The sequence below is a fragment of the Schistocerca cancellata genome, chromosome 1, assembly GCF_023864275.1.
Source record: "Schistocerca cancellata isolate TAMUIC-IGC-003103 chromosome 1, iqSchCanc2.1, whole genome shotgun sequence".
NCBI classification, from domain to species: Eukaryota; Metazoa; Arthropoda; class Insecta; order Orthoptera; family Acrididae; genus Schistocerca; species Schistocerca cancellata.
In genome coordinates this window covers 1,070,475,280-1,070,495,334 of record NC_064626.1, presented here as the reverse complement: position 1 = coordinate 1,070,495,334, position 20,055 = coordinate 1,070,475,280, and the positions used below count along the sequence as shown (strand labels likewise).

The 20,055-nt window shown below is 38.2% G+C and overlaps 1 protein-coding gene across 1 annotated transcript in view; it reads right to left on the bottom strand.

Annotated features, from left to right (window-relative positions):
* LOC126090833 (mitogen-activated protein kinase kinase kinase 15-like) overlaps nucleotides 1-17,933 on the bottom strand; it is a 183,302-nt gene extending 165,369 nt beyond the window's left edge. Inside the window, 4 exon segments of the mRNA XM_049907015.1 lie at nucleotides 3,993-4,187; nucleotides 6,798-7,012; nucleotides 15,974-16,164; nucleotides 17,573-17,933. Coding sequence (XP_049762972.1) covers nucleotides 3,993-4,187; nucleotides 6,798-7,012; nucleotides 15,974-16,004 — 441 coding nt within the window. The 5' untranslated portion in view covers nucleotides 16,005-16,164; nucleotides 17,573-17,933.
* Nucleotides 17,934-20,055: the final 2,122 nt, after the last annotated feature.

Sequence of the window (20,055 nt, the reverse complement as noted above, 5' to 3'; positions counted from 1 at the left end):
AAGATGAAAATATGTCAAAGTAAAAAAAATATAGTCAGAAAGAATTTTAAGAACAGAAGAGGATTCATTTGTAGACTACAGTATGAAACTCACATGAAAGAAGAGAGCAAGGACGAAGAGAAACTGTGAAGCATCCGGTATCAAAGAGATACTGAGGAAAGTGAACTGAGGGGGAGAAGAAAAGCCAAAACAAAGTTAGGTACAGATAAAAGTCCTATAAATAAGAAAAAAATATGAAATACTGTTGAGAAAAAAAAAGGGGGGGCAGACTTCAGAAACATCAAGACGCTTCCATAGGACTTGTAGTCTTAGAAAACACTTTCAACAGCATAAACTGGTGTTTGATGTTTGAAATCCTCATAAAAATAGTTGCACGCTACAGGCAAAGACTAGTAATATACAATGATAGGAATGCAGTTCTTGTCTACTGCTCAACCCGCTTACCACAGAAGACATAAAAATGAGAAAAAGTTCAGAAGAGGGATTAAAGTTCAAAGTTAAAGGATAACCAATGATAAGATTCCCTGATGAAACTGCTGCCCTCTGTGAAAGTAAAGCATTACAGGACTTGCTGTATGGACTGTATCACCTACTGAGCAAAGAATATGGACTGCGTGTAAATCAGAGAAAGATTGCACTATTAAGGAGTAACAGCAGTAGCATATGCGACAAATGTAATGTCAAAATTAGGGAACTCATAGTAGATAAAGTGACAGCGTTCTGCTTTCTTGGAAGCAAAACAAGGCATGGAGGAAAAAGAAACAAACTGGTACAAGCAAGGAGTGCATTCCTCAATAAAAAGAATTCCACTAGTATCAAACTTTCTGAAAGCATTGTACAGAAGACTGAGAAAACTAGAAAAGAACAGAAACAAAGTATTTGAATGTGATTCTACAAAAACGATACTGAAAATTAAGTAGGCTGATAAGGTAAGAAATGAGTTTCTCCACATAAATGGTGGGGAAAGAAATACAATCATACACACACACACCACACACACACACACACACACACACACACACAAACCAGCAGAAGGGACATGATATTAGGACATGTGTCACAACATCAGAGAATAATGTCCAGGGTACTAAGAGTGACCCACAATGGGGCAAAACTTGTAGAGGAAGGCAGAGACTGGAATATATAGGACAAGTAACAATCCTGGGTGATGTGCTACTCTGAGATGAGATTGGTGGACCAGAGGATATCATCAAACTCGCCAGAGGACTGATAACCTCTCCTACCCCCAAAAATGATACAAATGCCACACCTATCACCCAATCATCAGTCAAAATTGATGAGCTATTGTTTCAAAACTTTGGAAAGGAGAGAACATAGTGAAGTCATCCGCAAATGATGAAGATTAGACAGGTGTCATAACGTCAGATGTAATACAACTGACTGCTATAGCAGACTACTATACTTATCATAGATCCCTTAGAGATATCATTTTCCTGTTCAAAGGTATGTGAGAGTACAACTAACTAACTAAAAAAAGGGGGGAGGGGGGACCTTGACAGAAAGAACCATATAAAGATGAAAGACCTAATTGTACAGCTGACCAAAAAATTATTGTCTACTCTAATTTGATTACTGTGAGTGACAATGGAGTAAAAGATGAAAAATTATCACTTGTCACTAGAATGTAATTCTAGCATTGCTCCATAATATACTCATATTTGGTGTTGTTTCACCGTATAATCAGATTTTAATGAAAGAGACTGCACCACTCGGAGGACATTGCTCACAAAGCATGTTTGTATTCAGAACTGGAAGGAACAATACATACCATCACTTCCATACCTGGGCACGTCTCAGATGGCTAGATAAATATCAGTATAAAGCACTTAAAATGTTTCCAAGAGCAATGAAATCTAATCCAAGTAATGCTCTCTTAGTGCTGGCCACAGAGCCATACCACGTCACAAATACTTAAGTAGGAACTTTTTATTAAAATGGTCCCAGCCCACACAATCCTGACTTTGGCTACGGTTATTCAAATGACAGTGTTTTGAATTAGTATATATCTAATCATAAAAACTCAAGGGTCATCTAGACCAACACTTTGAAAAAAAGAGATGAATGTGGGTGCGCATACTGGGTTATCATCTATCAGAGCAGTTAAAAAGTCATGCTGTACGAGGAAATTATTATTATGACAGTTGATTGGTTGGTTGTTTTGGGGAAGGAGACCAGACAGCGTGGTCATCGGTCTCATCAGATTAGGGAAGGATGGGGAAGGAAGTCGGTCGTGCCCTTTCAGAGGAACCATCCCGGCATTTGCCTGGAGTGATTTAGGGAAATCACGGAAAACCTAAATCAAGATGGCCGGACGCAGGATTGAACCGTCGTACTCCCGAATGACAGTTGAGCTAGTGACTAAACAAGCACTTCTTTATGCTGAGAAACATCTTTCTGATCAGATCGTTAACCTCTCTTATTTCAGATCAGCACTTGAATTACTGAGCTACCTCTACAGTGGACAAAACAATCGTCCAGTGACATACAATACAATGAATCTAACACTGAAGCTCACCAGTGGAAATCAGCAGACTGATACCCCAAAGCAACAGTGAAGAGAGGTAACATACCAACAGCAGATCTTTTAAATATCCTCACAGCAATACTCAGAGACAAGTGGAATACATAATGGCAAGAGTCATTCAAATACAAAGGCACCAAATATGTGAAGATTAATCGAGTACTGGTTATTAACTTCTGGCATGAGAAGCATCAATGCTCCAAAAGATTAAAAAACATTATAACAACCTCACTTTCAATGACAGCTGCCGCAGGAAACACCAACATCATATTGGCTTGGTGGCATCTTCTCTATGTTACTGTGGTAAATACAGGAATGCCAACCTCATCTTCTTTGGCTGTCCAAAGAGAGATGAAGTAACAATTCAACTACCACAACTTTTGTATGAAGCAACAAGTCAACTACCACAACTTTTGGTCAACACAGGCTGTCCTCCGTCACTTTCTATAACCACATTGCTACGCCTAAATGACTTATAGTACACCCACAAATATATTCACTCTTAATGGATCTGCAGGTCACCTTTTAATGTATATGAGGAGCGAACAGAGAGAGAAAAGTAAGTAAACTGTTCATTATTTCAAAAGTAATTGCCATAACTGTTAATACATTTTTCCACTGTGAGGCAACATGCAGAACGCCTTCACAGAAAAATGTCTGCAGTTGTCTACAGAACCAGGAGTGTACCCAGGTGTTTACCTCCTCGCCTGAAGCAATCTGAAAGCCACAAATGTCTTTCTTAAGGGCTCTAAAAATCTGGAAATTGCACGGGGAGAGATCAGAACTGAATGAAGGATGTGTAAGGGATTCTTAGTGAAACTGCTGCAGTGCAGTTGAAACAACAAGCACTCCAGCTCCATGATGACCTTTTTCTTTGATTACAAGGGCCCACTGCTCACTCACTTTCTGGAACAAGGTGCCACAATTAATGCCCAATGATCTGTAAACACTTTGCAAAAATTGAAGCATGCCCAGGAATGTTGACGGATGGCAACATTCTGTTGCAGGATAATGCCAGTCCACACACTGTCCTGGTTCTTTTGACTATTTTGCACAATTTTCACTGGGAAACCTTTACACATTTGCCATATAGTCCCAATATTTTGCCATGTGATCTCCACTTTTTTGGAGCCCTGAAGAAAGATATTTGTAGCTGAAGAGGCGCATCGCAAGAGTACAATCATGGTTCTGTAGGCAATGACAAACAATTTTTCATGAAGGAACTGACCATCTCACAATGGGATAAACTTATTCACAGTTATGGCAATTACTTTTGAAATAAAAACAATTTACTTACTTTTCTCCCGATGTCTATTTTTCATTTGGTTCACCCTTATCCATTGGTTCGAATACTTGCTTGAGTCCTACTCATGTGCCAAATAAGAAAGTGAAATATTTCTTATTGCAACATCTATTTACGTTTTACACTACTTCACATATTACACCTTACCTTCAGTCTTAAAGTTGCCTCTGTATCAAAGTCATTATATAGTAATATATTCTCCTTCATCCCAAAGCTTTCACGAACTCCCAAATGATAGAAGAGAGAACTCTGCTGAATCTGTACTGACAGATCCACGACTGCCACATCAGCATTATAAAATGTATCCAACACATTTGTTTCACCAAAATCCAGTTTTTCAAACTAGAAAAGAAAGTACAGTTAAGAAATAATTACAAATTGATAAATAGAGCTGAAGTACGAATGGGTACAAAAAAATTTGTCTAAAAGAAAACTAACCCTCATTATCCCCCCTCCCCCCTTCCAACACACACACAGTTTTATCATTGGTTTAACAGGTCTAACAACAATATTACAAAAAGTACATGACATAGAAATGGAGTTAAATACCAGACAGGAACAATGAAACAGCTGCTAAAAATTTAAGCTTTACTAACAAAGTAGGCTAATAGTCCTTAGATCATTAATATTGCATTACCAAACAAATGTTCAATGCACAGATTTCTTGGTCCACCACAACTGAAGAATCAGCTAAATACTGTGACCCATATCAGAACTGCTCCTCATCAGATGTTCTCACTGCTGGATTTTTTAAATATTGATCATACAATTCCATCAATCTGTCACATACTTACAACATTTAAATAGTATCAATGTAAGTACGCTTAGTAATACTATGGACTATGGCTATGACAGCTCATAGAGCACTGCAGTTTCTTATGGATGAGTGTGGGCCTTTACAGAATTTTTGTGATATAACAACCCACAGTAGTTTCATTTACAAAAGATCAACCTGTCCACAATGAGATAATAACAAATATTGACCAATTTCATTTTATTAAGCACTGTATTTTCATCAAATAATTTTATTCCTGCTCATGAAAAGAATGTCGTTACTGAGAGAAGAAGCAAAACACCTTTATCTCTGATGACACTCACCATACAGGACAAAGTACAGGGTTTGATTACTTAGAGAGTCTTTAAGCCACTCACAAATCTGAGAACTGATTCCACATGCATAGGCCTTTGTTAACAGTCTGCAGTGGAGCACCATTTTAAAAACTTTCCAAAGATCTAGGAATATGGAATCTGCTGTTGTCCTTCATATGTGGTTCACAGATATTGTGCGAGAAAGGTCAAGCTGAGTTTTGCACAAGCGAAAGTTTCTAATCTGTGAATGGAAACTTTTCTGTCTCAAGGATTTTTATCATATTCAAACATTAAATACACTCAAAAATACTGCAGCAAACTGATATAAGGACACTGGTCTGTAACTTTATAGGTTCTTTCTTTTACCTTTCATATACCACAGGAGTCACCTGTGCTTTTTTTTTTTTTTTTTTTTTTTTTGGAACTTGGCTACGAGTGATAGAACCATGATAAATGCAAGCTAAGTAAGGAGTCAGTGCCGAGGAGTACTCTCTATAAAACTGAACTGGGATTCTATCCGAACCCACCCATTTATTTGTTTTCAACTCTTTTGGCTGCTTCTCATATGCCAGGGAAGCCTATTTCTACACCTAGCTTACTGGAGTCTGGGTGACGATCAAACCAAGGTACAGCTGTACAGTCCTCCTGCCCAACTGATTTTTCACGAGGTTTAAAATATTTCCATTGCTTGTGAGTTGTTGAACGAACTGCTCAAGACTATTTTCGGACAATGTGTTCACAACTGATTCACAATACTGTCTGTACCACCTGTAATAAATCCACAGATGTCCCAGTATATATTCGATATGTTGAAGTTGTCTCCGACTAATATTCAAAGTCGAGGTGTTTCCATACTACTAGTGTAGACTTTCTTCGAATGATTCTAAAACTGTTACGATGGCATTGGGTGGATGGTAAAAGTAATTAACTTCAGTTCATCTAGGGCAGATACTCATGTCCAAATACTTTAGCAGTCAGTCTCAATTTGAACCTCGGTAGATGCAATATTTTTATCGACTGCGATGAATACTGCCACTCCTATGACATTTAACCCATCTTTCTGATATACACATTCCACGTCCCATTAAATATTTTGGAGCTTTCTACTTCAAGTTCCATCTAGCTCTCAGTTCCGAGCATAATTTGAATGTGGCAGCTTTCCTGGAGGGCAGTAAATTCAGGAACTTTGTTACCAATACTACAGTAATTTACTGCTAAAATCTTACCATTCAAAGCATCTACTTTGTACACAATCTAATATCAGCCTTTTTCACATCAACTGGTGATCATTCATCAGATAATTGCCTAGCATTAAAATGCCCCATATGCACACCATAAGTACTCTGCTACTCAAGTACCTGCAGCTCGCCATCCGCAACGACGAGGAGCTCAACAAGCTCTAGTCGGGCGTCACCACCGCACAGGGTGGTGTCCTGCCCAACATCCAGGCCGTCCTGCTGCCAAAGAAGACTGAAAAGAAGGCCTAAAGAGCGTATCGGCATGCGGCCCAGCCCAACAGTGCTGCGTGCTCCCTGCACGCAACGCGCTTTGCCAGCTCGGCTCAAAGCAGACAAGACCTCTGTGTAGTGCACCCGACTTATCGAGGGGAATCCCACAATTCTCTGTCCCATAATGCAGGTCCAGAAATCTGAGCCAACACCATCACAGAATCAACCGAGTCTCTAGTTGAGACCTCCCACTCGGCTCCAAACCACAGGATACCAAACAATTCTCTCTCTCTCTCTCTCTCTCTCTCTCTCTCTCTCTCTCTCTCTCTCTCTCTGTGTGTGTGTGTGTGTGTGTGTGTGTGTGTGTGTGTGTGTGTGTGTGTGTGTGTGTGTGTGTGTTATTTTGTGCAATTACCTGTATATGATTCATAGCAGCATTAACTAGAGCACACGCTTGGCGGACTTCTTCTAGAGCTCTCTTTCTATGAGCCAGATAGTCTGGTTGATGCAGGTCAATTACACAAACAACATCCATACGTGGACGCTGCAACTGTGTCTGTGCTGTCGATGCAGTGTGCACAGACAGGTCACTATGACTTCCGACACTGTCTGTCACACTGCGACAGTCCGCTGAAAATAAAAATTAGTATTTATATATAACATATTGATTTTACAGTATAGCTTGCTCTTATCAGTGAAGTAGCCAATAAATATTAAAAAGCTACAAATGAAATACAAAAAAGGAAACCCTTGACAAAAAATCACGACACTTATTCAAAATAAATTAGAAAAAAAGAACACAATAAAAAAATGCAATAAAAGTGTTCCATCAAATTATTTTCTAACACTATTTTTGATTCTTCAGTCTAAGTTAGAATAATGTCCTCTTCTTTTTACAAATTAGCTGAAGGACATTCTGTAAAATTTTAAAACTAACAGATACCGCTAGTTTATTTTTAGTTTGAATGCTAACAGAAACTTATTTCCCAGTGGCGTCTTACACTTAGGCACAACCCTGGAAACTCTAATGAAAATATTGCTTAGTCTGTTAATTTTTAGAATCTATTCATGTATCCCAGTCTTGTAAAATTAGCTACAACACATTAATAAATTTTGACTGAAGCCCATTTGCTAGGTCCTAATCTTACATCACTGCCATGTCACACTTCACATCACAAATTTCAGGTCTGATGTAATATGTCCCAGATATTATGCACTTTAAAAATACGTTATATGAAATTTAAAACTACCTTCCTTGTGAAAGAGATTTTCTAAACCTAGTTCATATAGAAGGTGAAACAATTGAAAGTATTTATTAAATTGTCTGAATGCTGCATTTTGAACAGGAATAATTTGCACATTTTCAATGGCAATAAACCTAGAACATAATGAAACAAGTAACAATCTGTTTTTCAGTCATGTCATTCAACATAGCAGGGAGCACTGGGTTCGAGGATAGGGAGTACAGAGGATGGTGGTGAGATGTAGAAGGGTGAATTAATATGGGTTGGTGGTTGATTTGGGAGAAGGGACCAAACAGTGAGGTCATCGGCGCCATTGGATTAGGGAAGGATGGGGAAGGAATTCCGCCATGCCCTTTCAAAGGAACCATCCCGGCATTTGCCCGAAATGATGTAGGGAAATCACGGAAAACCTAAATCAGGATGGCCGGACGTGGGTTTGAACCATCGTCCTCTCAAATCCGAGTCCAGTGTGCTAACCACTGCACCATTGTATGAATATGGGGTGGGTGAGAACAGGTCAGAGGATATAGTGGGGACAGGAGGACGGGGGGGGGGGGGGGGGGGGGATGAGGACGATGGAAGACAGGTTGCTCAGGTGTGAGGCTATGGGATCAGGTTGCCTGCATTGGGTTGGGAAGGGACGGGGTAGGTGGTAGCCATCAGATTGAGCTAGTGGCTAGACTAAATGAGTGCATCAGAATGCAGCACGATTGAGAGCAGGGCAGGACATAAAAAGAATGTTCATGGTATGCAAACCTTCAAAACAGTACACTGCAAGACTAAACACAAAATATACATGTAGATCTCACTTCACAATCAGAGAGCCCTGTAAACTTTTTGTCTTTCCGCATTCTTTCACTCACAATGAATTTTTGTCCCAGTAAAAAATCTAGCTGTTCTGGAAGATAGTTTTTCATTGGTTACCTCCATTTCTGTTGTTAGTCTGTTTACAGGTGAACAAAACCTTGTACTTGGCTGATAAGTGCCATATTTCTGTGTCATCGTTAATCTGTAACTCCGACTTCTGTATTTTGAATTTACATTAGACAGATAATGAAGTGGAATGTAGTGTTGCAAGTTAACAGCCTATGTTCAATCTGTTATATGAATGAGAAAGTCTATAAACTATGCATTTTTATGTGGGTTGCAAGCTTCACCAATGTTACTATTACCATCTCATTAGTGCAGATAACCTTTGAGCATTCAATGCCATTGTTCCTACATCAAATCCTCTGTCCTGAGAAGTGCAATGCACAGTGGTACACAAGTTGGATTGTGGTTTCTGTATTCCAAATCAAGAGAATGATTCTGGATGGCGTGGCTGATACCCAATTTTTTATAGCCAGCAATGTATTTGCAAGTGATTTATTGTGCTGTGGCACATCTATGCACAGTGACAGGTGACACTAACTTGTCATCAACACCCATAGCAGCTGATTCTCGGTGGCAGTAATTTTCCCCAAATCAAGGTACTCACACCACATCCCTGACAGGGAGGCATGTGAAAAGTCCACTGTTTGGATTACCTATCCAACACTGACAATCTCACCACAAACAAACTGATTTACACATCTATCACATCCTGTGGTGAGGTGTCACAGCAGCATCCATTACGAGGTGTGACGGTGTCCCAGTCCCATGACATACTGCAACTATCTAGTTCATCATGGCAGGAGCACCCCCCTGTCCTCCACCCCCTTCTCTCTCTATCTCTATCTCTCTTACCCTCTGCCGCAGCAACTATACTGAAGTGATGGATGTGCACTTGTGTTGTTTTGTTCAAACTGCTTCAGCCATTCAATCTCGCATCTTCATACCCACAAACTACAAAATTAATTAATCTCTTTAACTATTAAAACACTTGAAATAAGTATCAGTCCTAAAGAAACTTCTCATTGGCAGTAGGTGGCATACACAAGTATCCACTGATGAGCAAGAACGTTATGATCAACTGCATCATAGCATGTAGGTCCACCTTTGTAATGCAGTAAGGCAGCAACTACTTGGTCGGTTTCCAGAGGTATTTGGCACTAGATGTTGACAAACAAGTTACACAATTCTCATAAGTTATGAACCACTGGTTTGTGTGTGTGGTGGCAATGCCTGATAGTGTCCCAGAGGTCTTGTATCAGGCTCAGATCAGGTACATTAATTGTCAAACATATCAATATGAGTTCGCAACAGACCACTGTAGCATGATTCTGGCCTTGTGTCACAAGACAGTTATCCTGCTAGAAGACACTATAGCTATTGGGGAAGACACCCAGCATGAAGGGATGTAGGTGGTCTGCAACACTGTTCATGCAGTCCACGGCCACCACAGTGCTTTCACTTACTACCATAGATTCCGTGCAACCCAGGTGAACATCCCCCAAACCATAATATTGCCCGCACCAGTCGGCATCTGAGGCACAGTGCATGTTTTGAACATTCGTTTGCATGAATGACAACCTGTCCAGATATGACCACTGACCTGGTATAACAAGAAAAGTAATTTGCCTGACCAGCCAACACATTTCCATCAAGCCAGAGTCCAATTACAATGATCCCATGCCCACAGCAATCATAATTGATGACATTGTTGAGTCAATACAGGAACACATGGGGACCATCATCTGTAGAGCCCAACGTTGAACAATGTGCACTGCGTGGCGTGCTCCGAAGCACGTGCAGCTCCACGAGCATCACATCTGCCACATGTAACCACCTATCTTGCTTTGCAGAGCAAGTAAATTGTGGACATCCAACACCTTGCCATCTACTAGTGCTTTCTTCATCTTTCAACTACTTTCCATTGATTCCAACGAAAGTTATTAACAGCTTTAGAGACAGTAGATTATATGATGTCATATCTCAAGCAAGAGCTGAAAGGCTTCACTGTTTCTGAGATGTCTATTCCCAGGCAATGGGCATAAAAATCTGCCCTTTGTTCATGTTGCTTGTGTCAGTGGACTTCCCCACTTGCAGCTCTTGTCATTGCTAGAATGATTTCCCATATGTCTCTATTCTGCTTACATACTTTCTTTAATATGTGATGCACTCACAATGCCACAAGACAGCACTAAATCTACAGCTGGAAAGTGTCATAATGTTTTGGTTTGGCTCATCATTATGTGTAACTGTCATTACTGACTTGCATCAAAAATTACTCTCCCACAAAACTATAAGCACACATTAATGTACATAAAATGTGAGCTTATGTTACTGTCACATAACACATAGCACAAAAACACAAAACCACATTTATGGAACACACGTCTGTGTCACAAGAACATAAAAAAGGGTAATATTTCCATATGAGAAGAAATCCATGCACGTGTCATGATAATACGTGAATTCATTAAATGAATGGGTTATTGCTACTTTGTTGTCCTATCTTTACCAAGGGAAAGTAGGTTGTTCTGAATGTCTCAATGGTCATAGGCATTAGAGATTGTGTACTACCTCTGTCAGATAATGATGGAAAGGAAAACATGTTTCACTCAGATATTTTATTGCTATGCTGCACACCTACTTAATGTGATCATACATGATGGATCACTCACAACATTGGTGGATTGTTTGATGGAAGACACCATAATATGTCTTATCAAATAATTCCTATCAGACATGAAATGTGTGTGTTCCATTTAATATGGCAAAAAGATATAGCAACTGAAAATATCTGTAAAACAGAGTTTAAATTGAATCATATTTAAACAGGAACTACTTATTCTACAAAAAAATGTTACTGCCACTTTGTGACATTTTTCACCTTTCACATTACTTAACTAAATCATCCTGTGGATAACATGGTGTATACATCATTAATTGGGAGGAATGTGATACTAAAATTTTAGAAATTTTCAGATCTGCTTTGTGAAGTAATTGAGTAAATTTTGTATAAAAATAACAAACAGAAAGGGAGAAGTTCCTGAATGTATGCATTGAGGTCACAGTTTCTTATGTAACAAAAAACGTGAGCAAAAGCTATAATTAACAGCTTTAAAGACAGTAGAGTATATGATGCCATATCTCCACAGTGAAGATGAGTGAGAAGCTAAGTTTTCACAATTCCAGATAATACAATTACAAGTGAAAATAGTTACCACTGCTAACAAAAATTATTTCCTTTCGCCATTCATTAGTCACAGAATGTTTCCACCCAATGACTCTCCAGTAGTATCACTAGGAATGTGCTTGATGGACAACATACTAGTTACCCCCTTCAAAGAGCTTTGGATGGCTGTGGGGGTGGTATAGTACTGGTAAATTAGATTAGATATAAAGTTTTCGTTCCATAGACCCAAAAATGAGATGATTCTCGTGGGTGTGGAACATGTTAGAATGAATAATATAAAAAACATAAAACATTTCAATACTATAGCCACTACCCTGATCATTTTTTACAAGATTGTCAAAATAGGTGACTACATTATAGTAAACTGGAACTGCTAATATTTACAGAATTAATCCACTGTCAGAATGAAACACTGTTAGGCACTTTTAATAAATTTATCATGTACAAAATACCTAATCTTGACTGTTGTGACCTAGTGCTGTCAAAACTGAAATCCAACATACATTTTTACTTCATCTGGTCTAACAGTCCCTAGTAAGATATTCGTCTAAAGATTAGAACAATTTGCCCATCAAAAAGTCTTTCAAACTCTGTCTAAACTGTGCTTAATCTGAAACTAAGTTTTTAATGATTGCTGGCAATTTAATGAAAAGTGTGTTTCTGAATATTGGACCCCTTTTTGGTCCAAGGTATGTGATTTTAGGTCTTTATGTAGATTGTTCTTATTTCTAGTACTGAAAGTGTGAATTGAGCAGCTGGTTGGGAATCGAGATATATTACTTGCAAAAAAATTTCATTACGGAATAAATATGCTGAGACGCAATGGTTATAAATAGACATTCATGTCACGTCCCAGTTGATTGTACGGGATGAGCATAGTAAGATGGAGTGATGTGGAGACATGATAGATTGGCAAAAAGGAGCTACACTCGATTTGTTGGTGTATCAATGCAGACTGTCCATCATGTCTACAAGGAATGGTGTACTACTCACAGCTATGTAACATGACAGAACCGTGATCACAAAAACATCCAAATCAACAGGGACCAGAGATGATTGTCATACCTTTTATGAATAGCAATTGGTTCAAAAACCAAGAAGAATTTCTGCCGTCCGTGAATAATACATCTGTTTCAACCAGTTTTTGAACAAATACTGAGAAGGGAACTGCATGAAAGGGACATCTGGACTGGTACCTCACAAAAGTCCATTGTTCATTGTGTCACATAAATAGGCACATGTTCAATGGGCCAAACAACACAAACTGGTGGTGTGGTCCAATTAGTAATGATTTTAATTCTTTTCAAAGGACGCAAGGTGCCATGTGTACCGAGAACCAAATGAAGCCTCTGACCTGCAGTGTATGGAGGTTGTAATGCAGGCTGGAGGTAGTTATTGACGTTTTGTGAATGTTTTACATACCATGACTTGGGACCACTCATTCAGGTTATCGTGAACATGAATCAGTATACTTATTTAAACAGTCTCAGTGACTAAGTGTAGTCTTTTCTCCAATATCATCATAATGATAATGTTATGTACACTCCCACCTTACCAGACATAGCTGACATCTGGTATTGGCAGTTCAATTTACTTGGCTTCACATATTTTGTCATAATATGCTAGTACATGACCCCACACAAAGTTTTTTTGTAAAATAATGCTACTTTTTGAAACTTAGCATCAGAAGAAGAGCAGCCACTAATGATTGCTGAGCAAACAGGAACTGAATCAAGACCAACAGATGTGTAAAAAACCATGCACATAAACCTCAAGATTTCAATATTCTTAAAATAGTTCATCAGCAAACATAGATAAATTTATGATATCTTTAAGAGAATTTGTAAGAAGTATAAGGGTGTTTCTCAACTGTTTTCTGTGGCAAAAGTCTAGATCAGGGCCAGCAGCCGGCACGGGTGTTTCTCTACTGCTCATAGGTTGGCAATGTGTCAGTTTTGTCATTAGGAAGTACTTTCATGTAAAGTGAGAAAAGAGGCAATGAACTTTTAGTGTCGAAACAGGCACCATCCTCTTCTTCACTAGAGGTTGAAAATACCACATCATTGGTAAATTTATTTTATTATCACAACCAGTTTTGGGCTCCCATTCTTCAGTGTTGTCATTAGAATTTGACTGTTTTCTCTGTATATGTCATTAATAATGAGACTGTGGATAGGCTGGGACCAGCTTAAATTGCTTCAAGTGAAGTGCTCAACAAATAAATTTATAACCTTCATTGTCACAAATATTTGATTTTTTTCTGAATGTGTCACAAATTACTAGGTTGTGGTGAGGTTGAAATGTGACAGTTTGGTTGTGAGTTGGCCAAGCCAATGAATGTGAGTGCTAAAAAACCTGGTTTTGGTGAAAAACAGACCTGTAACTTACCCCAAGGTCTAGGTTAGGTTGGAATATGACAGTTTTACTCAGAAAAATTCAATCAATAGTCTATTGTCACATATATTAGTTTCATTCAAACACACTACGAAATATTTTATTAAACTAAGACAGCCAATATCGGTAATACTCTTCATTATTCTTCAAACTGTTGTAATACACTGATGTGATAACGTGACAATATTCCATCGAAAAACAATATCTGTTCACTGCTGTCTCACTGGCTGTGTAGATCCAGCAGCTGATACATCTCCTTCCTTCCCATCATACCTCACTTCAAATGTTGACAACAATCCAGCGCAAATCATACAAGCAAACCACTAGCCCAGATCTAGACTTTTACTGTTTTCTATTCTCGATTAAGAAACTTATATTTAAAATTCCGAAGCTTTACCGCAAACCCCTGCTTAGTCTCAGTAGCAGCTACCCTTGCTGTGATTGCTCTAATCTTACTTTCTCAGTAAACTATTCTCTCCTTTTTTCCTCACCACATCAATTTGGATGGGGATTTGTATTTCATATTTTGGTTTTTTTAATGCAAAAATCGCAATTGCAAGTACCTACTAGAGATTAAAGAACTTAACATGCAACACTTATGCTGCTTCTTCTTCTTCTTCTTCTTCTTCTTCTTCTTCTTCTTCTTCTTCTCCTCCTCCTCGTTGTGATTCCTCAATGTTTCATACCGAGATGCATAGTACACTAGATCTGTTATGACAAGGACAGTGACAGGTAACAGAGGAAACCTTCTCTTTTGCATTTTTTCAGTATTCATTTGGACTTAACCATTAATGCTTGGATAAAATAAATGAGGGTGGCCACAATAGGCTATGAACCCAGTTCCTCTAAAAAACAAAACTATCATTTTAACACTGCACCACCTCTGTGCAAATACACTGATGCACAGGAAGTGTACACAAGTCACATATGAACATGCTAAAATGAAATCAAAAGATAATGAAATTATGCTTCCAAGAATAGCAAACTTATTTGCATTCATGTGTCACAAAAAGAATGGACTATTGCCTCTGCATGAATATTCGTGTCATTGCGTACACTCACTTTATTATTATTCTCAACACAAAACTAATTAATATGTTTTCTCTACTGTCAAGAGGATTTGTTAATAAGCTCAGGTTTGTCATAACAGCAGCAAACATTTAAACAGCTCCTGACTCTCACATGCACCTTGCATACACAAAAATTTTACCTTTTGCCTGGCTCCACATTTGAATCCTCCCGTAAGCACCATATAACAAACTGACCATGTCTGTCAATGTATTTCTCCTCATATCAGTGATAACATGATGAAGAAAGTTTCCAGGCATTTTTATAGAGAATACTTCAGTTAACTACTATATCTTCCACAATTATACGTTCTCATCCAGCTGGTATGACAAATGAGAGATTTATTTGGTTTTTGAGTTCTGTCTCTTGCATGAATTCTTGTTTAATGTAACAACTTTAATTTACAGCCTCTGATAAGTAGAGGAAAACATTTTACATGCTAGATGTTGATATAAAACAATAACATGTTGCTGAAGCCCATATACAAAAATATGATATAATTTCATCAACAAAGAGAGCTTCATTTTATGTGACACACTGGAATAAGTTAAACAACACTAGTAGTGAGAGTCATTCCAACAGTAACATCAATATGCTAATTGCACAGTTATATTATGTTGATTTATTTCCATAGAACACATTATCTACAAGATTAATTGGCTACCTTCTTTGAAACAAAAAAAAATCCAAAAACACTTTAATGTCTTCAACAGCTGTCACTTATTATTGTGGTGAATAATCATTAAAATTACATACCACTATATTTACGATCTTGGCCATGGTCATTAACTATTATGTTACACATATTTTAGAATGGCTGCTAACCTGCAGGCTCCATATCATTGGTAGCTGGCATGATTTTTTTTTTTTTTTTTCTATCTAAGTTTCAGAGATGATGGCTGTGTATGTAACACAAGAAAGCAATGCACCAGAAGAAAGAATCTTTGTTAATCTGCATTTGACCCCCAAACAAGCTGGAGTTAAAGAGTGAGTGCCATATGTTCTAGCATACTGCTCTGAAAAAGCAAAGAATGTATATTGTTAGATAAGAAACTTGAAAGAGGAGGTGAAAAATAAAAAGCAACCTATGTCAAGTAAGCACGTGGTAAAACATTACACTGACAGTACAAGAAATTTAAATACATATAAAGCATAAAGAAGATACCAGATTCTTTAAAATGAGGAGACACCTCACACACACAACTGCACAAATATTTAATGTCTCTACACAAACCCCTATCCTTTGCCCAGCCTTCCCCTAAGGCATGACAGAAATTTTAGGAAGAAAAGGATGGTTACACCCTAATGTCAGCATTGGTGCCGTTAAAGACAGTACACAAGCTGAAATTTACCCCTGGTAGAGAAGGAATTTGTCAGTGGTATTGTTGAGGAATCACTCAAGCATTAGCTTCTTTTGGTTTAGAGAAACAATGTAAGAGTTAAAACTGGATGGTTGTAGAAGCATTTGAATCAAACTGTCTCAAAATTGAACCCAGTGTCTTAACCACTGTAGCATATTATTGAGTGGTGAAATTTATGAGATTTGAAAGGGTCAAGGCAGTGAAACAAGTTCAATAGCTAATTCTATCACTTGAAGAAGAAGAAAAAAAAAACATTCCAGATTATATAAGAAGGCCTATGTTTATCATGAATATCATAAAAACAATATTTATACATCATATTTCAGAAATTCTAAATGAATCATAATAAAAAAGGGATAGCATCCTCATCATTAAACGATGAAAAGTAAATTAAATATAGTAATGAGTCTGTGTAAAATGAGAACTGTGTTGTTTCAGGTAGGCCTATTAGGTTAAATAGACGTTCAATATTTACAGCTGCAATTTGCTTATTGATTCTTAAATTCAATGCACATTGGTTCTTTGTCATTAAGATGTGCAAATATAAATAAATAAATAAATAAGTGGTGAGTATATGAAACGTGTATTGAGCATAAGTGTTAATTAGATCACCAAAGTGATGTACCAACTGCGAAAAGGTGGGAATAAAAATGATATACTATTGCAATCTCTTTATTCAAGAGAATATGTTTCAGAAATATGAAAGTTATACAGTATGAAACGCTCTGCGTTTGAATTTTTTTCTCGAAACGAGCGGTATGGGAGAGGTGATGGAGGAGCAGAGGGCAATGCTTTAAATGCGTTTTCTTCTTTAATATTGAATATGTACCGTGCGAGTAACAGATGAAGAGTGCTAGTCACTAAAATTGTGTCCACTCTGTCTGCATTTAAATGTTTGATCAAATTTATTCTATTACCGCCCACCGGATCCCAACATTATGTTTAATACTCTGTACAGAGGTTTTTTGTTGATTCTCTGAGTCAACAGAAGGGAAGAAGGGCAAAGTTTGATTAAACTGACATAACTGATGCAAAGATTTGTGGATGTAAACAAACCCAATACCTGCTGACATCTTCCAGTTTCTGACACATATACACCACAATACCACTTTGCACTCTTCGTCCTATCGCACTTTGTAACACCAGTATTCGATGACCGATAAATATGTTTCTTAACGGTTAAACAGGATAATTATTTTTATTCGAAGTCAAGGACACTGCTTTTACAGACGGCGATGTTCGATTTAGCGTAATGTAAATATGAATTACTCTTTTAATCGTATATATCACTCAGTTAGTAATACGCGTAGTTCAGGACAGCTGTCTATTTCACATGTTAATCTACTGTTCAAATCTACAGACACTATTTTCAAAATTTTCAAGCACTCAGCACTGTACCACCGCATGACCACTCGCACCAGATCCAACGGCCACCTACTGGGAATGCTAGAAACTAAACAACTTCACTGCGGCATTCCATAACACATCACGCTCCACCACAAGATCGCCACCTGTGAGCCACATTTTGAGCTAATATAGGGACGTGGGCGTACCGCTCTCGAACAAGTTAATAATATGTCGGTATTCGTTAAGAGCAGACACATTAATAGCTCGATAATTTTGTTTGCATCCTATTTTTACTGATAGAAGCACTTGTCCTGTCGGAATGTAAAACTGCGGTAAGAAGTGCATGAAATGAAATCTCAAACGAGAACTTATTTATTGTCCTCTTACGGCTCATAAATTATACTTCGGTTTGCTGCCGGTAATCAGCTTCACCCTACTACTCCTGATGACGTACCAAAATTAGGAAGGCAATGTGCACAAAGCGCAAATGAAAATTTAACAACAGAATAGGATCTTGCGAGAGGCAAAAATGTTTTTATTGAGAAAATAGTTTCTGGTGTATTTTGCGCCACATATCTCAGTATTAGAGTGTTCTACCTCGGGACGCTTTATATTTATTACACATTAATTGATAGCGTTGTTGAGCACAACACAAGTTGTAAAGACCGTTAGTTAGCGAATAGAAAAATCGGATTACCAGCTGATCCCTTTATAGCTCAGGGAAAACTTTAAAATAGGGTGGAAGTGCGGACAGTTGGGTGGGAACAGAGCTGTGAGTATGATGGATTTTACTTAGTTTCAGCATTTCCATTCTATTATTTTCGCGAATGGTACGAGGGAACGATAACTGTCCCTGCGCCTCGGTGTGTGTTCTAAGCGTTCTATATCTTAATTTGCAAGGGCACTACGTACGAGTAGGCGAAAATCTGTCAGGAATAATAACACGCGAGATTGCTGTCATTACTAATTAACTATCTGTCGCAGCGTGACTGTGCTTGAGTACCTAACGCCGAGAAAGGCGTGGACAAAGAGTTGCTACAAACATATTCTTGCACTTCGCTGGACAATGTAGTGAACGAAGACTGAACAGCGATTAAACACAAAATTTCACACGAAAATAATGAGTTAAGGGCCATACTTCTAGCACACAAGTCTATTATGTGTTTACTTACACAAATAATATGTGCGTGTATAACGTTATTACTCAAATAATATGTAGACATGCATAGCAAAACTGGAAAGAAGAATGGCGTACTTGTTCATGCATGTAGATAGAAATGTAAAATACTGCTTTGCATGTATTTGTGTGTAAATGTACTAATTGTGTAAAAGTAAACCTCGCACTGACGAAGCCGAACATACTGAAAGGCTAATAAAGATTCTGTTGTATTGTAATTTAAAATACAACAACACAGATTTGTTACGTGCGGCTTGCGGATATGAGTGTTGCGTACGAGTTTTGTTGAATGTCGAAGAGATTTTCTACAGGCTCTCCGTGGGAGATCACGGCCAACCAGGTCGCCCACGCATATCAAGAATCGAGGAAAAAGATTGCAAAAGTTCGAGAAGCAATGGACAGACACGGAAGGCTGTGTGTTCATGGTGCTGCTGAAATGTAAATGAATGAAGGAGCTGTTAGACGTGTATTAGCAGAAGAGAGTAGAGGAAAATTTGTTTGCGAAATAAGTCCAGAAGAATTCGGCAACGGGCGAAAGGAGGGGAGAAAATGAATTTGTTCTGACCTTTTGAAAGGGCTTAGAGAAGAATCCAGTTTATTTTAAAAAAAGAAAATGAGACGAAGAAATTTACGTACGATCTAGAAACAAAGCGGCAATTCATGCTCTGGAAATCGAACATCTTCGCTGCGAGCGACGGAAGAATGTATTAGTCTTCAAAGGTCGAGGTAATCTTTATCATTTTCTTCAACATCCAATACATTATTATGGCTGTTCGAAGAGCTAACGAAAAAATCACGAAGTTTTAGAAGTACTGCGCGAAAATGTGGGACTGAGGCGGCCTCAGGGCAATGTGTCCACTTGCAACGCTTTGTCAGCAAAGTAATTTTTTGTCTGCTAAAAAATCACAGACAGTGAACTTTAACTTACGTACCTGATTTGGCATTCTGTGAGTTTATTCTGTTTCTGAACTTTGGCGACTTAAGCTAAGAGTGATTCAATTTGAGACTGAAGAGGTAAAGGC